The following is a 17,910-nucleotide window of genomic DNA, read 5'->3' as shown; positions in this document are numbered from 1 at the left end:
AAACAAAAAACACTGTCTTCATTCCACTGAATTGTGTTTACATCTTTTAAAAAATCAACTGGGGGCTGGGCACGGTGGCTCACACCTGTAATCCTAGCGCTTTGGGAGGCCAAAATGGGTGGATCACTTGAGGTCAGGAATTTGAGATTAGCCTGGCCAACATGATAAAACCCTGGCTCCACTAAAAATACAAAATTAGCCAGGCATGGTGGCATGCACCTGTAATCCCAGTTACTTGGGAGGCTGAGGCAGGAGAATTGCTTGAACCTGAGAGGTGGAGGTTGCAGTCAGCCAAGATTGTGCCACTGCACTCCAGCCTAGCCTGGGCGACAGAGCAATACTGTCTCAAAAAAAAAAAACAAAAAAAATCATTGGGCAGGCCAGGCACAGTGGTTCACACCTATAATCCCAGCACTTTGAGAGGCCAAGGTGGTGGATTGCTTGAGCCCATGAGGCTGAGACCAGCTTGTGCGGCATAGCAAAACCCCATCTCTTAAAAAAAAAAAATTAGCTGGGCATGGTGGTATGCACCTGTAGTCCCAGCTACTTGGGGGTGGTGAGGTATGAAGATCAACCCGGGAAGTTAAGGCTGCAATGAGCCAGGATTGCGCCACTACACTAAACCCTAGGTGAAGGAATGAGACCCCATCTCAAAAAAAAACAATCAATTGGGCATATTTGTATGATCTGTTTCTCTCTCTCTCTCTGTTTTTTTTTTTTGAGATGGAGTTTCACTCTTTATTGCCCAGGCTGGAGTGCAATGGTGTGATCTCAGCGCACCTCAACCTCTGCCTCCTGGGTTCAAGCTATTCTGCCTCACTCTCCTGAGTAGCTAGGATTACAGGCACGCACCACCATGCCAGGCTAATTTTGTATTCTTAGTAGAAATGGGGTTTCTCCACATTGGTCAGCCTGGTCGTGAACTCCCGACCTCAGGTGATCCACCCACCTCAGCCTCCTAGAGTGCTGGGATTACAGGCATGAGTCACTGCGCCCGGCCTTGTTTCTCTATTCTACTCCATTTATCTATATGTCTGTCTCTTCACCAACACCACATAGTCTTGACAACTATAGCCATGTATAATAAACTTTGAAATTCAACAGACTTATTCCTCTCACTTGATTCTCTTTTTTTTTTTTTAAATTGTTCTGGCCTCCTAGAACAATTTTCTATTCCCTTGCTTTTCCACATAAATTGTAGGATAATTTAGAAAATTTAGAAAAATCTTCCTGATATTTTGATAGGAATTATGTTAAATGTATAGATCAATTTGGGCAGAATTGACACCTTTATTATTTTGAATCCTCCAATCCAGGAAGAATGGTATGTCTTTCCATTTATTTAAAAATCTGATTTCTGGCCAGGCATAGTGGCTCACACCTATAATCCCAGCATTTTGAGAAGCTGAGGCAGGTGGATCACATGAGGCCAGCAGTTTGAGACCAGCCTGGCCAATATGGCAAAATCCTGTGTCTAATAAAAATACAAAAATTAGCCATGCATGGTGGTGCAGGTCTGTAATCCCAGCTACTCTGGTGGCTGAGGCACGAGAATCACTTGAACCCGGGAGGTGGAGGTTGCAGGGAGCCGAGATCACGCCGCTGCACTCCAGCCTGGGTGACAGAGTGAGACCCTATCTGGAAAAAAAAAAAAAAGAAATCTGATTTCTGGCCACACTTGGTGGCTTGTCATCCTAGCACTTTGGGAGGCCAAGGCAGGTGGATCGCTTGAGCTCAGGTGTTTGAGACCAGCCTGGGCAATATAGTGAAACCCCATCTCTTAAAAAAAAAAAAAACATTAGCTGGGCGTGGTATTGCGTTCTGTAGTCCCAGCTACGTGGTGAGCTAGGGCAGGAAGATAGCTTGAACCCAGGAGATGACAAAGTTGAGATACTGTCTCAAAAGAAAAAAAAAAAAAAAAGGAAAAGAAAAAGACATCTGATTTCTTTCATCAGCATTGTGTAGTTAGTTTTCAGCACATAAACCTTGTACAGGTTTTCTTACATTTACACCTAAGTGTTTCTTTTTCTGTTTGCCTTGTAAAATGGTGTTGTAAATGATACTATAATTTTATTTGGTTGTCCACATGTTCATTGCTTGTTTGGGAAACACGATTGAGTTTTGTATAATCTTGTATCCTACAACTTTCTGAACTTCCTTATTAGTTCTGTGATTTTTTTTTTTAAGATTCCTTGGGATTTCCTACATAGACAACCATGTCATTTGGAAGTAGGGACAGTTTTATTTAAGAAATTTTTTTTTTTTTTTTGAGACAGGGTGTCACTCTGTTGCCTAGGTGTGTGATCTTGGCTCACTCACTGCAACCTCCACCTCCTGGGTTCAAGCGATTCTCCTGCCTCATCCTCCCAAATAGCTGGGACTATAGGTTCATGCCATCACCACTGGCTAATTTTTGTATTTTTTGGTAGAGATTGGGCTTCGCCATGTTGGCCAGGCTGGTTTCAAATTCCTGACCTCAAGTGATCCATCTGCCTTGGCCTCCCAAAGTGCTGGGGTTATAGGCGAGAGTCACCATGCCGAGCCTGTTTCTTCTTTTTTGAGGCAATACCTAGGCTGAAGTGCAGAGGCATGATCACAGCTAACTGTAGCTTGATCTCCCAGGCTCAGGCGATCCTCTCACCTAGCCCCTGGGTAGCTGGGACTATAGACATGTATCACCACGCCTGGCTAATTTTTTAGTTTTTTTTGTAGAGATAGGCTCTTCCTTTGTTACCCAGGCTGGTCTCAAACTCCTGGGATCAAGCAATCTGCCCACCTTGACCTCCTCAAGTGCTGGAATTACAGGTATGAGCCACCGTGCCTGGCTTCTTTTCTTCTTTCTCTTTTTTCTTTTTTTTTCTTGAGACGGTGTCTCGCTCTGTCGCCCAGGCTGGAGTGTAGTGGCCAGATCTCAGCTCACTGCAAGCTCTGCCTCCCGGGTTTACACCATTCTGCTGCCTCAGCCTCCGGAGTAGCTGGGACTACAGGCGCACGCCACCTCGCCCAGCTAGTTTTTTTGTATTTTTTAGTAGAGACGGGGTTTCACCGTGTTAGCCAGGATGGTCTCGATCTTCTGACCTCGTGATCCGCCCATCTCGGCCTCCCAAAGTGCTGGGATTACAGGCTTGAGCCACCGCGCCTGGCCTCTTTCTCTTTTTTCTAGAGACAGAGTCTCACCCTGCTTGTTTGCTGCTCTGCTGCATGGCTGGAGTATAGTGGTCTGATAATGGCTCACTGCATCCTCAAACTCTTGGGTTCAAGTGATCTTCCTGCCTCAGCCTCCTATTAGCTGGGACTACAAGTGTCACCCGGCCTGGCTAACAAAAAGAGCGACCCTGCCCGGCCGCCCTGCTTGTTTCTATCAAGGATGACCTGTGCTTCTGCTTGATCCCAGGCCTCTTTGTGCACTGGATCCCATCCCCTCTTGCCCAGACACAGACATTGTTTTTTTTTTTTTCCCCTCAGCCACTGACATCAGTTTCTGCTCTCCACTTGATCATTCTCGTCAGGAATAAAGGCATAAACATGCTTGCATTTTTCATCTTAAAAATACAAACTTTGGGCTGGGTGCGGTGGCTCACTCCTGTAATCCCAGCACTTTGGGAGGCCGAAGCTGGCGGATCATGAGGTCAGGAGATCGAGACCATCCTGGCTAACATGGTGAAACCCCATCTCTACTAAAAATACAAAAACAAAATTAGCTGGGCGTGGTGGTGGGTGCCTTTAGTCCCAGCTACTTGGGAGGCTGAGGCGGGAGAATGACGTGAACCTAGGAGGCAGAGCTTGCAGTGAGCTGAGATCGTGCCACTGCACTCCAGCCTGAGCAACAGAGCAAGACTCTATCTCAAAAAAAAAAAAAAAAAAAAAAAGAAAAAACCAAACTTCAGGTGCGGTGGCTCATGCCTATAATTCCAGCACTTTGGGAGGCCAAGGTGGGTGGATCACCTGAGGTTGGGAGTTCAAGACCAGCCTGACCAACATGGAGAAACCCCATCTCTACTAAAAATACAAAAAAAAAAAGTTAGCCAGGCATGGTGGCGCATACCTGTAACCTCAGTGACTTGGGAGGCTGAGGCAGGAGAATCGCTGGAATCCAGGAGGCAGAGGTTGTGGTGAGCCTAGATCTCACCACTACACTCCAGCCTGGGCAACAGGGGCGAAACTCCATCTCAAAAAAAAAAAAAAAAAAAACAACTTTGGGCGTGGTGTCTCACGCCTATAATTTCAGCACTTTTGGAAGCTGAGGTGTATGGATCACCTGAGCCCAGGAGTTTGAGACCAGCCTGGGCAACATGGCAAAACCCCATCTCTACAAAAAAATAGAAAAATTAGCCAGATGTGGGCGAGGCACGGTGGCTCACAACTGTAATCCCAGCACTTTGGGTGGCCGAGGCGGGTGAATCATCTGAGGTCAGGAGTTCAAGACCAGCCTGGCCAAAATGATGATACCCCATCTCTACTAAAAATACAAGAAATTAGCCAGGCGTGGCGGCAGGCGCCTATAATCCCAGCTACTCAGGAGTCTGAGACAGATTGCTTGAACCTGGGAGGCAGAGGTTGCAGTGAGTCGAGATCATGCCATTGCATTCCAGTCTGGGCAACAAGTCGAGATCATGCCATTGCATTCCAGTCTGGGCAACAAGAGTGAAAAAGAAAAAAAATAGGTGTAGTGGCATGCATCTGTAGTCTTAGCTACTTAGGAGTCTGAGGTGGGAGGATCGTTTGAGCACAGGCAGTTGAGGCTACAGTGAGCAGAAATCATGCCACTGTACTCTAGCCTGAGCAGCAGAGTAGGACCTTGTCTCAAACAAACTTCTCTCTAGTCTTTTCCACACCAATTTCTATGCTTCATGACTTTGCTCCCTCTTACACGAAAACTCTTTGAAAAAGTTGTTTCTGTTTTGTTTTGTTTTGTTTTGTTTTTGAGATGGAGTCTTGCTCTCTCACCCAGGCTGGAATGTAGTGGCATGATCTCGGCTCACTGCAACCTCTGCTTCCCAGGTTCCAGCGATTCTCCTGCCTCAGCCTCCCGAGTAGCTGGGAATACAGGTGCGCACCACCACACCCTGCTAATTTTTGTACTTTTAGTAGGGATGGGGTTTCGCCTTGTTGGTCAGGCTGGTCTTGAACTCTTGACCTCAGGTGATCCACCCACCTTGGCCTCCCAAAGTGCTGGGATTACAGGTGTGAGCTGCCACACTGGCCTGTTTCTTATTTTTTTTTCTACCTGCCATTTCCAGTTCCTCTTCTCTAATTGTTAAACCTGCTCCAATCTGGATTTTGCCTCACAACTGCAAATAAATGGTTTTATGAAGGTCACTAGTGACTTTTTTTTTTTTTCCTTTTTTTGAAACAGATTCTCGCTCTGTTACCAGGCTGGAGTGCAGTGGCGCCATCTCAGCTAACTACAACCTCCAACTCCCTGGTTCAAGCAATTTTCCTGCCTCAGCCTCCTGAGTAGCTGGGATTATAGGCATGCACCACCATGCTTGGTTAATTTTTTTTTTTAATTTTTAGTAGAGATGGGGTTTCACCGTGTTGGCCAGGATGGTCTCCATCTCCTGACCTTGTGATCCACCCGCCTCGGCCTCCCAAAGTGCTCTGGAATTACAGGCATGAGCCACTGTGCCCAGCCGGTCACTGGTGACTTTTACACTGCAGTGGTTAGTTCTCTCTTTTCTTTTTCTTTTTTTTTTTTGAGACAGAGTCTTGCTTTGTCTCCCAGGCTGGAGTGCAGTGGCGTGATATCAGCTCACTGCAACCCAGGCCTCCGGGATTTAAGTGATTCTTGTACCTCAGCCTCCCAAGTAGCTGGGACTACAGGCACACACCACCACACCCAGCTAATTTGGGGTGACTTTTTTTTTTTTTAGAAACAGGGTTTTACCGTGTTAACCAGCCTGGTCTGGAACTCTGGCCTCAAGTGATCTGCCCACCTCAACCTCCCAGAGTGCTGAGATTACAGGAGTAAGTCACTGCACCCAGCCTTGTCTCATGACTTTTAGACACCATTTTTATGCTGATGACTCAAATTTATATCTCTGGCTGGACGCCGTGTCTCATGCCTGTAATCCCATCACTTTGGGAGGCTGAGGGAGACGGATCACGAGGTCAAGAGATCGAGACCATCCTGGCCATCTCTACTAAAAATACAAAAATTAGCTAGGTGTGGTGGTGCGTGCCTGTAGTCCCAGCTACTTGGGAGGCTGAGGCAGGAGAATCACTTGAACCCAGGAGGCGGAAGTTGCAGTGAGCCGAGATCGTGCCACTGCACCCCAGCCTGGTGACAGAGCCAGATTCCGTCTCAAAAAAAAAAAAAAAAAAATTATGTCTCCAACTCAGACTTTTCCTGAACTCCAGACTAGTTTATCCAACATTTCTATGTGGATGCTAATAGGTGCCTCAAAGTCATCATGTACAAAACCGAACTCCTGGTCTTCCCTGTACCTCCTCTACTCTCAGCATTTTTCAGTTCAGTTGATGACAATAGTATCCTTGTAATTATTCAGACTTATAGCCCAGGAGTCCTCCTAAATTCCTCTTTTTCTCCCACAGTTTAGATTCCATCTGTTGAGCAATTACGCTGGTTTTCAACATTATACCAAATCCATCCCTTCACACCATCTCCATTGCGGCATACTGCTTCAGGCCACCTTCATCACTGTCCTGGATGACAGTGAGGGCCTCTTTACTTGTTTCCCTTCTTACAGTCTCTACATACATAACAATGATAGGATTCTGTAAATATGTTATTACATGCCCAATCCTCCATGGCCCCCAAGGTCATTGTGAATTGGCTCCAGCATTCTCAGATCACATGACCTTCCTTCTGTTCCTCAGACATACCAGGTACATATGTCCAGATCCTTTGCAGAAGTTATACCAAAAACACCCATTGATACTCAATTGACATTATCTTAAATTTATTATTTTTAGAAAAATAGAAATCTTTCTGATTGAAAACTTTTCCCAACTAGAATTGGGACTCTTTTTATTGACCTCTTATTTTGTAATCCTCAGATATGTTAGAGTTTTATTTATACAAAGCCTATTGCTTAATTCACATATATTTTATTGCCTTTTTTTTTTTTTTTTTTTTTTTTTGAGACAGAGTCTTACTCTGTCAAACAGACTGGAGTGCAACGGTGCAATCTCGGCTCACTACAACCTCTGCCCCCCAGGTTCAAGTGATTCTCCTGCCTCAGCCTCCTGAGTAGCTGGGATTACAGGTGCCTGTCACTATGCCCAGCTAACTTTTGTATTTTTGGTAGAGATGGGGATCTCACCATGTTGGCCAGGCTGGTCTCGGAACTCCTGGCCTCAGGTGATCTGCCTGCTTTGGCCTCCCAAACTTCTGGGATTACAGGCGTGAGCCACTGTGCCCGGCCTTTATTGCTATTTTGAATGGGATCCCTTTCCTTGATTGATTGACTGATTGATTGAGACAGAGTCGTGCTCTGTCTCCTAGGCTGGGGTGCAGTGGCATGATCTCAGCTCACTGCAACCTCCACGTCCTGGGTTCAAGTGATTCTCCTGCCTCAGCCTCCTGAGTAGCTGAGATTACAGGCGTGCGCCACCACGCTTGGCTAATTTTTGTATTTTTAGTGGAGACAGGGTTTCACCATGTTGGTCAGGCTAGTCTCAAACTCCTGACCTCGTGATCTGCCCGCCTCAGCCTCCTAAAGTGCTGGGATTACAGGTGTGAGCCACCGTGCCCAGTGTTTTCTATTATTTTTTAACTGGTTAATCCTGGTATGTAAAAAAACTATTTGGTTTATATATTTGTAAGTGTTTCTCCTTGGAACTGTTAAAGTTGAACTCCCTTTCCAGCTTTAATTATTGTTTGGTTGATGCTCTTGTGTGTTCTGACTCCTCTTGGCCCTGAACAAGCGGGATCCCCGTGTGGATCCTGCATGGAGCTGTCTTTCAGATTTTTCCTGGGATTACCCCTGCCTACCCCAGGTTCTTGGCTCTGAGGGACAGGGTAGGAGCCTCTCTTTGGCCCTCCTCTGGCTCTGCATAGGAGCCCTCTCTGTACAGGACCCCTGTCTGGGCACTTAGAGCTCTGAGTGAAATTTTCTGTTCACCTTTTCTTAACCAAGCCTCATGACCAGGTAGGCTTGGAATGCAGTTGGTCTTCAGGGGCTATTTATTGAAGGAATAAATGAATGACTAAAGTATTTGTTGCTTCCTTTTTAGACCTTCCAAATAGCTTTATTGTGTTTGACAGATTTCCTCAACTTATTATTTATTTATTTATTTATTTTTAAATTTTGAGACAGAGTCTCACTGTGTTACCCAGGCTGGAGTGCAGTGGTACAATATGTTTTCTTTTTCTTTTTTTTTTTGAGGCGGAGTCTCGCTCTCTTGCCCAGGCTGGAGTGCAGTGGCCGGATCTCAGCTCACTGCAAGCTCCGCCTCCCGGGTTTACGCCATTCTCCTGCCTCAGCTTCCCGAGTAGCTGGGACTACAGGCGCCCGCCACCTCGCCCGGCTAGTTTTTTGTATTTTTTAGTAGAGACGGGGTTTCATTGTGTTAGCCAGGATGGTCTCGATCTCCTGAGCTTGTGATCCGCCCGTCTCGGCCTCCCAAAGTGCTGGGATTACAGGCTTGAGCCACCACGCCTGGCCAGTAAATATGTTTTCTAACTGCAACCTCTGCCTCCCAAGTTCAAGCAATTCTCCTGCCTCAGCCTCCTGAGCAGCTGGGACTACAGGCACCCACCACCATGCCCAGCTAATTTTTATATTTTTCGTAGAGACAGGGTTTCACCATGTTGGCCAGGCTGGTTTCAAACTCCTGAACTCAGGTGACCTGCCTGCCTCGGCCTCCCAGAGTGCTGGAATTATAGGCATGAGCCAGCACGCTCGACCTCCTCAACTTGTTTTTCAGATTTTCTGTGGTTTTATTTCTAGTCAATGTGAATATTTTCTGATCTTTTCACCTAGCCTTATTTCATAGTACCTGCCCCAAGATCACACATTCCAGATACTTCTCAATTTGACAGTGAAGTCTTTCATTGCTCTAACACATAATGGCCATACTTACTTTGTAGTCTCCTGTAACCTGCTGGGCCTGTGACTCTAATGTTGTTTCTGACTTAATGATCCTCTCCTCCCTCCCAGATTCAGGCTTCTTCAGGAGAAACCAAGTACACTGGTACCTTGGACTGTGCAAAGAAGCTGTACCAGGAGTTTGGGATCCGAGGCATCTACAAAGGGACTGTGCTTACCCTTATGCGAGGTAACCTTTGAGGCCTCCACTTGAGGTCACCTGGAGAGGTCACCTGAGGTGGGTCTGCCACAGAGGGTCTTGCCTGAATTGCCAGATTAACCTCGGCACCATGCATGTCACATCTCTGAGAATACTGGCAGTAATGTCTCATCCTGGCCAGCATGGACATAGATTAGGATGAGGGGACCTTCCATCTTTCCCAAGTGTTTGCAGGGGTAGAAGTCATGGCATCACAGTTGGAAGGGAGTGGCAAGTAGATAGAAATCATTGCTGTGGGGAGGAGTGGGAAGAAAGAGTGACTTGGGGACAGTGGTCATCTCCCTGATTTTGAGAAGTATGTCCTGTTTTAGTGGCAGTAGGAAAGGCAGAGACAGTCTTACTCTTGTCCTGAGCTGGCAGCTTAGAGGAAGGCCAGATACACCAACTGTGCTTATAACTGTGGGCATGTCAGTTGCCCACATGGACCATCACCACTCAGAACCTTATTTATTTTTTAACATTTTTATTTTATTTTTTGACATGGAGTTTCACTCTTGTTGCCCAGGCTGGAGTGCAGTGGCACAATCTTGGCTTACTGCAACCTCTACCTCCCAGATTCAAGCAGTTCTCCTCCCTCAGCCTCCCAAGTAGCTGGGATTACAAGCACATGCCACCATGCCTGGCTAATTTTTTGTATTTTTAGTAGAGATGGGGTTTCACCATGTTGGCCAGGTTGGTCTCAAACTCCTGGACTCAGGTGATCTACCCGCCTCGGCCTCCCAAAGTGCTGGGATTACTGGTGTGAGCCACTGGACCTGGCCTTATTATTATTTTTTGAGACAGAGTCTTGCTCTGTCAACCAGGCTGGAGTGCAGTGGCACAATCTCAGCTCACTGCAGCCTCCACCTCCCGGGTTCAAGCGACTCTCCTGCCTCAGCCTCCTGAGTAGCTGGGGTTACAGGTGCGTGCCACCATGCCTGGCTAATATTTGTACTTTTAGTAGAGATAGGGTTTCACTACATCAGCCAGGCTGGTCTCGAACTCCTGACCTCAGATGATCCACCTGCCTTGGCCTCCCAAAGTGCTAGGATTATAAGCGTGAGCCACCAAGCCCAGCTGAGGGAACTTTAATGAAATTATATCATGTGGGCCGGGCGCGGTGGCTCAAGCTTGTAATCCCAGCACTTTGGGAGGCCGAGACGGGCGGATCACGAGGTCAGGAGATCGAGACCATCCTGGCTAACACGGTGAAACCCCGTCTCTACTAAAAAATACAAAAAACTAGCCGGGCGAGGTGGCGGGCGCCTGTAGTCCCAGCTACTCGGGAGGCTGAGGCAGGAGAATGGCGTAAACCTGGGAGGCGGAGCTTGCAGTGAGCCGAGATCGCGCCACTGCACTCCAGCCTGGGTGACAGAGCCAGACTCCGTCTCAAAAAAAAAAAAAAAAAAAAAAGAAATTATATCATGTGTGTTTGTACTCACTTACACCAGTGCTTGGCCCAGAGCAGCATCTCATAGCTGCAAAGTGATTATTGCAAATAGGATGTGGCTGCTGAGGACCCTCTCAGGAATCCCTGAAGGGTCTAGTGCCAAGCTTGGCATTTCTGCATTCAAGAAATCTGTAGGGGCCGGGTGTGGTGGCTCATACTTGTAATCTCAGCACTTTGGGAGGCTGAGATGAGAGGATCACTAGAGCCCAGGAGTTCGAGACCAGCCTGGGTGAAATAGTGATACCTTGTCTCTATTAAAATAATAATAGCTGGGCGTGGTGGCTCATGCTTGTAATCCCAGCACTTTGGGAGATAGGCAGATCATGAGGTCAGGAGTTCAAGACCAGCCTGACCAATATGGTGAAACTCCGTCTCTACTAAAAATATAAAAATTAGCCAGGCGTGGTGGCGCATGCTGTAATCCAGCTACTCAGGAGGCAGAGGCAGGAGAATTGCTTGAACCTGGGAGGTGGAGGTTGCAGTGAGCCGAGATTGCGCCATTGCACTCCAGCCTGGGCGACAGAGCGAGACTCTGTCTCCAAAAAAAAAAAAAAAAAAAAAAAAAAACAAAAAACCATAATAAATAAAATAATAATAATACTATTTTTAAAAGAAAAGAAAAGTCGGCCGGGCGCGGTGGCTCAAGCCTGTAATCCCAGCACTTTGGGAGGCCGAGGCGGGCGGATCACAAGGTCAGGAGATCGAGACCACAGTGAAACCCCGTCTCTACTAAAAATACAAAAAATTAGCCGGGCGCGGTTGTGGGCGCCTGTAGTCCTAGCTACTCAGGAGGCTGAGGCAGGAGAATGGCGTGAACCCAGGAGGCGGAGCTTGCAGTGAGCCGAGATCGCGCCACTGCACTCCAGCCTGGGCAACAGCGTGAGACTCCGTCTCAAAAAAAAAAAAAAAAAAAAAAAAAAAAAAAAAAAAAAAAAAAAAAAAAAGTCTGTGGGGATTTTTTTTTTCTTTTTCTTTTATTTTGAGACAGAGTCTTGCTCTGTTGCCTAGCCAGAAGTGCATAAGTGCAACCTTGGCTCAGTGCAGCCTCCACCTTATGGGTTCAAGTGATTCCTGTGCCTCAGCCTCCTGAGTAGCTGGGATTACAGGCATGTGCCACCAGGCCTGGCTAATTTTTGTATTTTTTGTATTATTATTATTATTTTTTGAGATGGAGTCTTGCTCTGTCACCAGGCTGGAGTGCAGTGGCTCGATCTCGGCTTACTGCAACCTCTACCTCCCAGGTTCAAGTGATTCTCCTGCCTCAGTCTCCTGAGTAGCTGGGATTACAGGCACATGCCACCATGCCTGGCTAATTTTTGGTAGATATGTAGTTTCACCATGTTGGTCAGGATGGTGTCAATCTCTTGACCTCGTGATCCGCCCACCTCGGCCTCTCAGAGTGCTGGGATTACAGATGTGAGCCACCACGCCCGGCCATTTTTGTATTTATTTATTTTTTTTGAGATGGAGTCTCACTCTGTCACCTAGGCTAGAGTGCAGTGGCGCAATCTCAGCTCACTGAAACCTCCATCTCCCGGGTTCAAGGGATTCTCTTGCCTCAGCTTCCTGAGTAGCTGGGATTACAGGTGCCCGCCACCACGCCTGGCTAGTTTTTGTATTTTTAGTAGAGATGGGGGTTTCACCATGTCAGTCAGCCTGGTCTCGAACTCCTGACCTCGTGATCCGCCCGCCTCGGCCTCCCAAAGTGCTGGGATTAAAGGCATGAGCCACTGTGCCCGGCCCATTTTTATATTTTTAGTAGAGACAAAGCTTTCGCCATATTGGCCAGACTGGTCTCAAATTCCTGGCCTCAGGTGATGTGCCCGCCTCAGCCTCCCAAAATGCTGGGATTACAGGCATGAGCTATCATGCCTGGCATTTTTTTTCTTTTTAATGCTTTTTTAGTCTACATAAATTACTACTGTAGGCTAATGTTTAGAAAGCAAATAAATTGAACCAAATCACCCAATTAAAAAACAATTTTACTAATAATTCAGACCAGGTGTGGACCTCCTGGCCTCAAGCAATCCCCCTCCCTCAACCCCCTAAATTGCTGAGATTACAGGTGTGAGCCACCATGCCTGGCGAAGAGTTTATGTACTTTAATTCACCTCTTTCTTGCCACTAACAGATGTCCCAGCTAGTGGAATGTATTTCATGACATATGAATGGCTGAAAAACATCTTCACTCCAGAGGGAAAGAGGTGAGGAAAACAGAATTTGGAAGCTACTTTCCCCGGTCATGGGTGTGTTGCTCTCTCCTGTGTGTGAATCTGAAAGTAGTAGTTGTTGTTCCTGGCTCCATATCTGCTTTCCTCTTGTGGCTGCTGAGGTCCAGCTAGCTCTTACTCTGTGCCTCAGCCAGTGGAGCAAATATTTGAAACAGGTGCATGAAACCTCCTTCAAGGAGTACCAGCAGCACTGGCCTTATACCTCCTCCTTCCATCCAGTTTCTGCTTCTCTGTAACTGCCCTGTCTGCCACAGGCAGGATAGTCTGAATGCCACTCTCACAGCCTTTGTCTAACTGGGGCTGTTGTTGGTGTTATACAGGGTCAGTGAACTCAGTGTCCCTCGGATCTTGGTGGCTGGGGGCATTGCAGGGATCTTCAACTGGGCTGTGGCAATCCCCCCAGATGTGCTCAAGTCTCGATTCCAGACTGGTGAGTGGAAAGTAGTGGGGTGGACAGGGGCAGAGTGGGTCCCCAGCACTGGCTAATCCTGGGGTGCAAAGCTCATAGGGCCCTAGGGATACTCACTCTCCATGGCAGCACTCAGGATCTGCCTGACCAACATTCTACCTCACAGTCATTTGCATTCTAGGAACCCTAGACTCATTTTCATGACAGCCTAAACACAAGGTAAGTATGATAAGAAGTCAAGTCTACTCTTCCTCCCCCACATGAACAGAAGGGCTGTTTCATTCTTCTTCCCTCTTTTCTACTCCCTTGGCACAAGTAATTCAGGCATTTGTGTATTTGTCCCAAGGTGAACTGTTTTCTATGGACTGGTCCCAGATGACCTGCAAGGTGTCCTTTCCCTGTGCTAATCCTGACCCTTCAGGAAGACTTAACTACTAGTTTCTCCTTCCTGAAGCCTTAAAAATTGGGTTCTGCCCCACAGCACCTCCTGGGAAATACCCTAATGGTTTCAGAGATGTGCTGAGGGAGCTGATCCGGGATGAAGGAGTCACATCCTTATACAAAGGGTTCAATGCAGTGATGATCCGAGCCTTCCCAGCCAATGCGGTGAGTAGCTGGCAGGGCTGTGCTTTCCTTTTGGGGCTCAGAGCAGGGTGCATGTGGTCTGATTTTGCTTGTTCCTGGGATAGGACTGGGGTCTCAGTTTTACCAAAGCCCTATCTTCAGCCAGAGCATTCCTTATTTGCTCCCTTCCCTGAAGCTATCAGGAGGACTTGCCTTTGGGGATCTCTGAGGTGAGGGGCTTTGATTTCCTGACCTGGCCATTAGAAGTGGGCAGTTGTGAGGCCAGGCATGGTGGCTAGTGCCTATAATCCCAGCACTTTGGGAGGCTGAGGCAGGTGGATCATCTGATGTCAGGAGTTTGAGACCAGCCTGGCCAACACAGGGAAACCCCATCTCTACTAAAAATACAAAAATTAACTGGGCGTGGTGGCAGGTGCCTGTAATCCCAGTTACTCAGGAGGCTGAGGAAGCAGAATTGCTTGAACACAGGAGGCAGAGATTGCAGTGAGCCGAGATCGTACCATTGCATTCCAACCTGGGTGACGAGCAAACTCTGTCTCAAAAAAAAAAAAGTGGGCAGTTGTGGGATATAAATTTTCTTCTCCTCTTAGGAATGAGAGAGCAGAGTTTGCATCCTTGATGTGGAGTGGGTGTGGGGTTAGGGAGGGGCTGTGGTCCTGACAGGGCCAGCAAAGCATAGTCCTTTGAATAGTCTATGAATAGTTATTCCTGCTGGCTTTTTTCTTCCTCCCAACCCCTTCTCAGGCCTGTTTCCTTGGCTTTGAAGTTGCCATGAAGTTCCTTAATTGGGCCACCCCCAACTTGTGAGGCTGAAGGCTGCTCAAGGCTGCTGGATGCTGGAAGCTGTCGCTGAGGAGAAGGAGTAGTGAGCAGAACTAAGCAGTCTTGGAGGGCAAGGGGAGGGGAATGGTGGGATCAGAGCCCTGTGCATGGACTTGGTGAGACCGTTACCTTAATGACATCCTGTACCTTGTATAACTTTGTGTCACTTTGAAACTTGAATTCATTCTCGTCAATTTAAGGGATCTTAAAAGGATTTGGAAATGGAACAAGTAGCTTCTAGACCAGATACTACCTGTGGCAAGAATGCTGCCTACCAGTTGACTGCTGGTCCTACCACACCCAAAGTATTCCTCATTAAAGAGAGAATCTCAGGTTCTCACTGGAAGCACTGTGCAGATTTTCAACCAGATCACCAGGAGCTGAGATCTTCTTCAGTCCCTAGCCAGGAATACCCATTTGATTTCCAGGGTGCCATCTAATCCTGGGCTGTACATGTGGATCTGGACTTGAGGCCCACCTCTGTGTCCAAGTGGACTAGGCATATATGCCTAGGAGGAGGTAGACTGTTAATCATTGGATTTTGATTTTTTTTTTTTTTTAATGCATGCAAGTAATCAAAAGTAAAACTAGAGTAGCCTGATTTTCTGGGAGCAGGTGGAGAACTTTCCCTCCTACACAGTGAGGACAGTCCCAGTCTGCTGGGATAAGTGAAAAAGCTCAGGATGTAGGAAGGTCCTTTTTACATACTCTTTTCTCATGAGTGCTCCCTATTTTAACAAGAAACAATAAACATTGTTTCTAATTTCTGCATTGTGTTATATTTTCTTCTTTTGATTCTGGGACATTTCAGTAGGCAGCCTGTGGCCTTGGTGGAGGCTTCCCGGGATCCAGTATTCTTCCCTGGGAACCTTAGGCTGGGGGATCCAGCAGGAGGAGGTGGAAGAGGAGGAAGTTTTGGCTGGTTCTACCTTCTGACTGCCCTAGCCCCAGCTGCTCTAGGGAGGGTGTGTGGGGTGGTGTGACTTGACTGGTAATTGTTCACACAGGCCTCAATGCAAGCCTGGCACACAGGCCCTCCCAAGGCCCAGCCTGCAACCCATTCCTTCATTTATTCCCCTCTTCCCTGAGCCCCATGGGTGTCTGAGCTAACAGATGGAGAGTCAGTTGTTCTAAAAGGACAAAAGCAATCTCGGGTTTTCATGTGGGCTTTGAAGTTGCTGTGCTATCTGAGGTAGCTAGCTTAACTTTGCTAATCAGGCAGATGATGCTATCCAGGTGTGTCCAGAAAAGGTGAGGGAGTTGGAGAGTCATAAAGCTAGGCTATTACTTTCTGGTGGAGGGGAGAGCTTGCTGAAGCTACTGGAGCTGGGCTTTTCTGGGATTGTCCCATCTGGTGGTCACAGTTACAGTTCCACTGGCACTTCCTGTCTCACTGCAGCTGCATAGAGACTCTTGGACTTTGGCTTTAGAACCATTACTCTGTCTCTAGTTTTGAACGGTTAAAAAAAAAAAAAAAGCTGGGCGTAGTGGATCATGCAACGCTTGTAATCCCAACACTTTGGGAAGCCAAGGAAGGAGGATCACTTGAGTCCAGGAGTTCAAGACCAGCCTGGGCAATATAGTAAGACTCTGTCTCTACACAAAATTTTTTAAAAATTAAAAAATTAGCCAGACATGGTGGTGTGTGCCTGTAGTCCCAGCTACTCTGGATGCTAAGGTAGGAGGATCGCTTGAGCCCAGGAAGTTGAGGCCACAGTGAGCCGAGTGTACATCACTGCACTCCAGCCTGGGCAACAGAGTAAGACCTGGTAAGAAGGGCAGGGACACACCCCTATCTGGGAGTTGGGGCTGTGATCAACCCAGCAGGAAGCTGAAGACTTGGGACTTTAAAGAAGGAGGCTTTATAGCTTGGAATATATTTCTAAATGACCAGATAGGAATTCTGGCCGAGTAGAAAATAACATTTTTGGCTGGGCACAGTGGCTCACGCCTATAATCCTAGTACTTTAGGAGACCGAGGAGGGTGGATCACTTGAGGTGAGGAGTTCAAGACCAGCGTGACCAGCATGGTGAAGCCCCATCTCTACTCAAAATACAAAAATTAGCCAGGCATGATGGGGCATGCCTGTAGTGCCAGGTACTTGGGAGGCTGAGGCAGGAGAATCACTTGAACCTGGGAGGCAGAGGTTGCAGTGAGCCAAGACTGCCCTACTGCACTCCATCCTGGGTGTCAGAGTGAGATTCCATTTCAAAAAAAAAATTAATTTACTTTTTATTAATTAAATTTTTTAGAGACAGGGTCTCACTTTGTTGGCCAGGCTAGAGTGCAGTGGTGAGATCAGAGCTCACTGCTGGGCTCAAATGATCCTCACGCCTCTGCCTCCCAAGAAGGTGGAACTACAGGTTCCAATACACCTGTACAGTACACCTGTAGTGTACTGCTGTGCCTGGCTATTAAAAAAAATTTTGTAGAGATGAGGTCTCACTATGTTGCCCAGGCTGAACAGTTTTTAAAGATGAAAATTGTATATCCTCTGTCTGGCAAGGTTAATTAAATGTTAAGCCTGCTTCCTCTAACCCTGGAGGATGTCTTTGTTTAATATCTCATTGATTTGAAGATGGCCATATATGTGTCTCCTGAAGCTCTTCTTTTTAAATCTTATTTTATTAGAAAAAAAATTTTTGAGACAGGGTTCACTCTGTTACCTAGGCTGGAGTGCAGTGGCATGATCATGGCTCACTGCAGCCTTGACCTCCTGGGCCCAAGTAATTTTCCCACCTCAGCCTCCTGAGTAGCTGGGACCACAGGCATGTGTTACTATGCCCAGCTAATTTTTTAAATTTATTTTTTGTAGAGATGGAGTCTCCCTATGTTGCCCAGGCTGGTCTTGAACTCCTGGGCTCCCATCTCAGCCTCCCAAAGTGCTAGGATTACAGGGATGCACCACTGTGCTCAGCCTGAAGCTCTTCTTGATATCACCCAGTCCTGAGGCTGTTCTAAATTTGAATTTTTTTTTTTTTTTTTTTTTGAGATAGGGTCTCACTCTGTCACCCAGGCTGGAGTGCAGTGGCATGATCTCGGCTCATTGCAACCTCCATCTCCCTGGTTCAAAAGATTCTCCTACTTCACCCTGCCAAGTAGCTGGGTCTACAGGAACCTGCCACCACACCCAGCTAATTTTTTGTATTTTTAGTAGAGA

At 47.1% G+C, this 17,910-nt stretch overlaps 1 protein-coding gene across 1 annotated transcript in view; it reads left to right on the top strand.

Moving 5' to 3' along the window:
- SLC25A20 (solute carrier family 25 member 20) overlaps window positions 1–15,515 on the top strand; it is a 43,487-nt gene extending 27,972 nt beyond the window's left edge. The window contains exons 5-9 of the mRNA XM_050780980.1: window positions 9,126–9,243; window positions 12,834–12,906; window positions 13,254–13,363; window positions 13,824–13,948; window positions 14,672–15,515. Coding sequence (XP_050636937.1) covers window positions 9,126–9,243; window positions 12,834–12,906; window positions 13,254–13,363; window positions 13,824–13,948; window positions 14,672–14,734 — 489 coding nt within the window. The 3' untranslated portion in view covers window positions 14,735–15,515. The remainder of the gene's footprint in view (window positions 1–9,125; window positions 9,244–12,833; window positions 12,907–13,253; window positions 13,364–13,823; window positions 13,949–14,671) is intronic.
- Window positions 15,516–17,910: the final 2,395 nt, after the last annotated feature.

Source organism: Macaca thibetana, chromosome 2 (genome assembly GCF_024542745.1).
Source record: "Macaca thibetana thibetana isolate TM-01 chromosome 2, ASM2454274v1, whole genome shotgun sequence".
Taxonomy (NCBI): domain Eukaryota; kingdom Metazoa; phylum Chordata; class Mammalia; order Primates; family Cercopithecidae; genus Macaca; species Macaca thibetana.
This window is presented reverse-complemented; position numbering and strand designations above follow the sequence as displayed.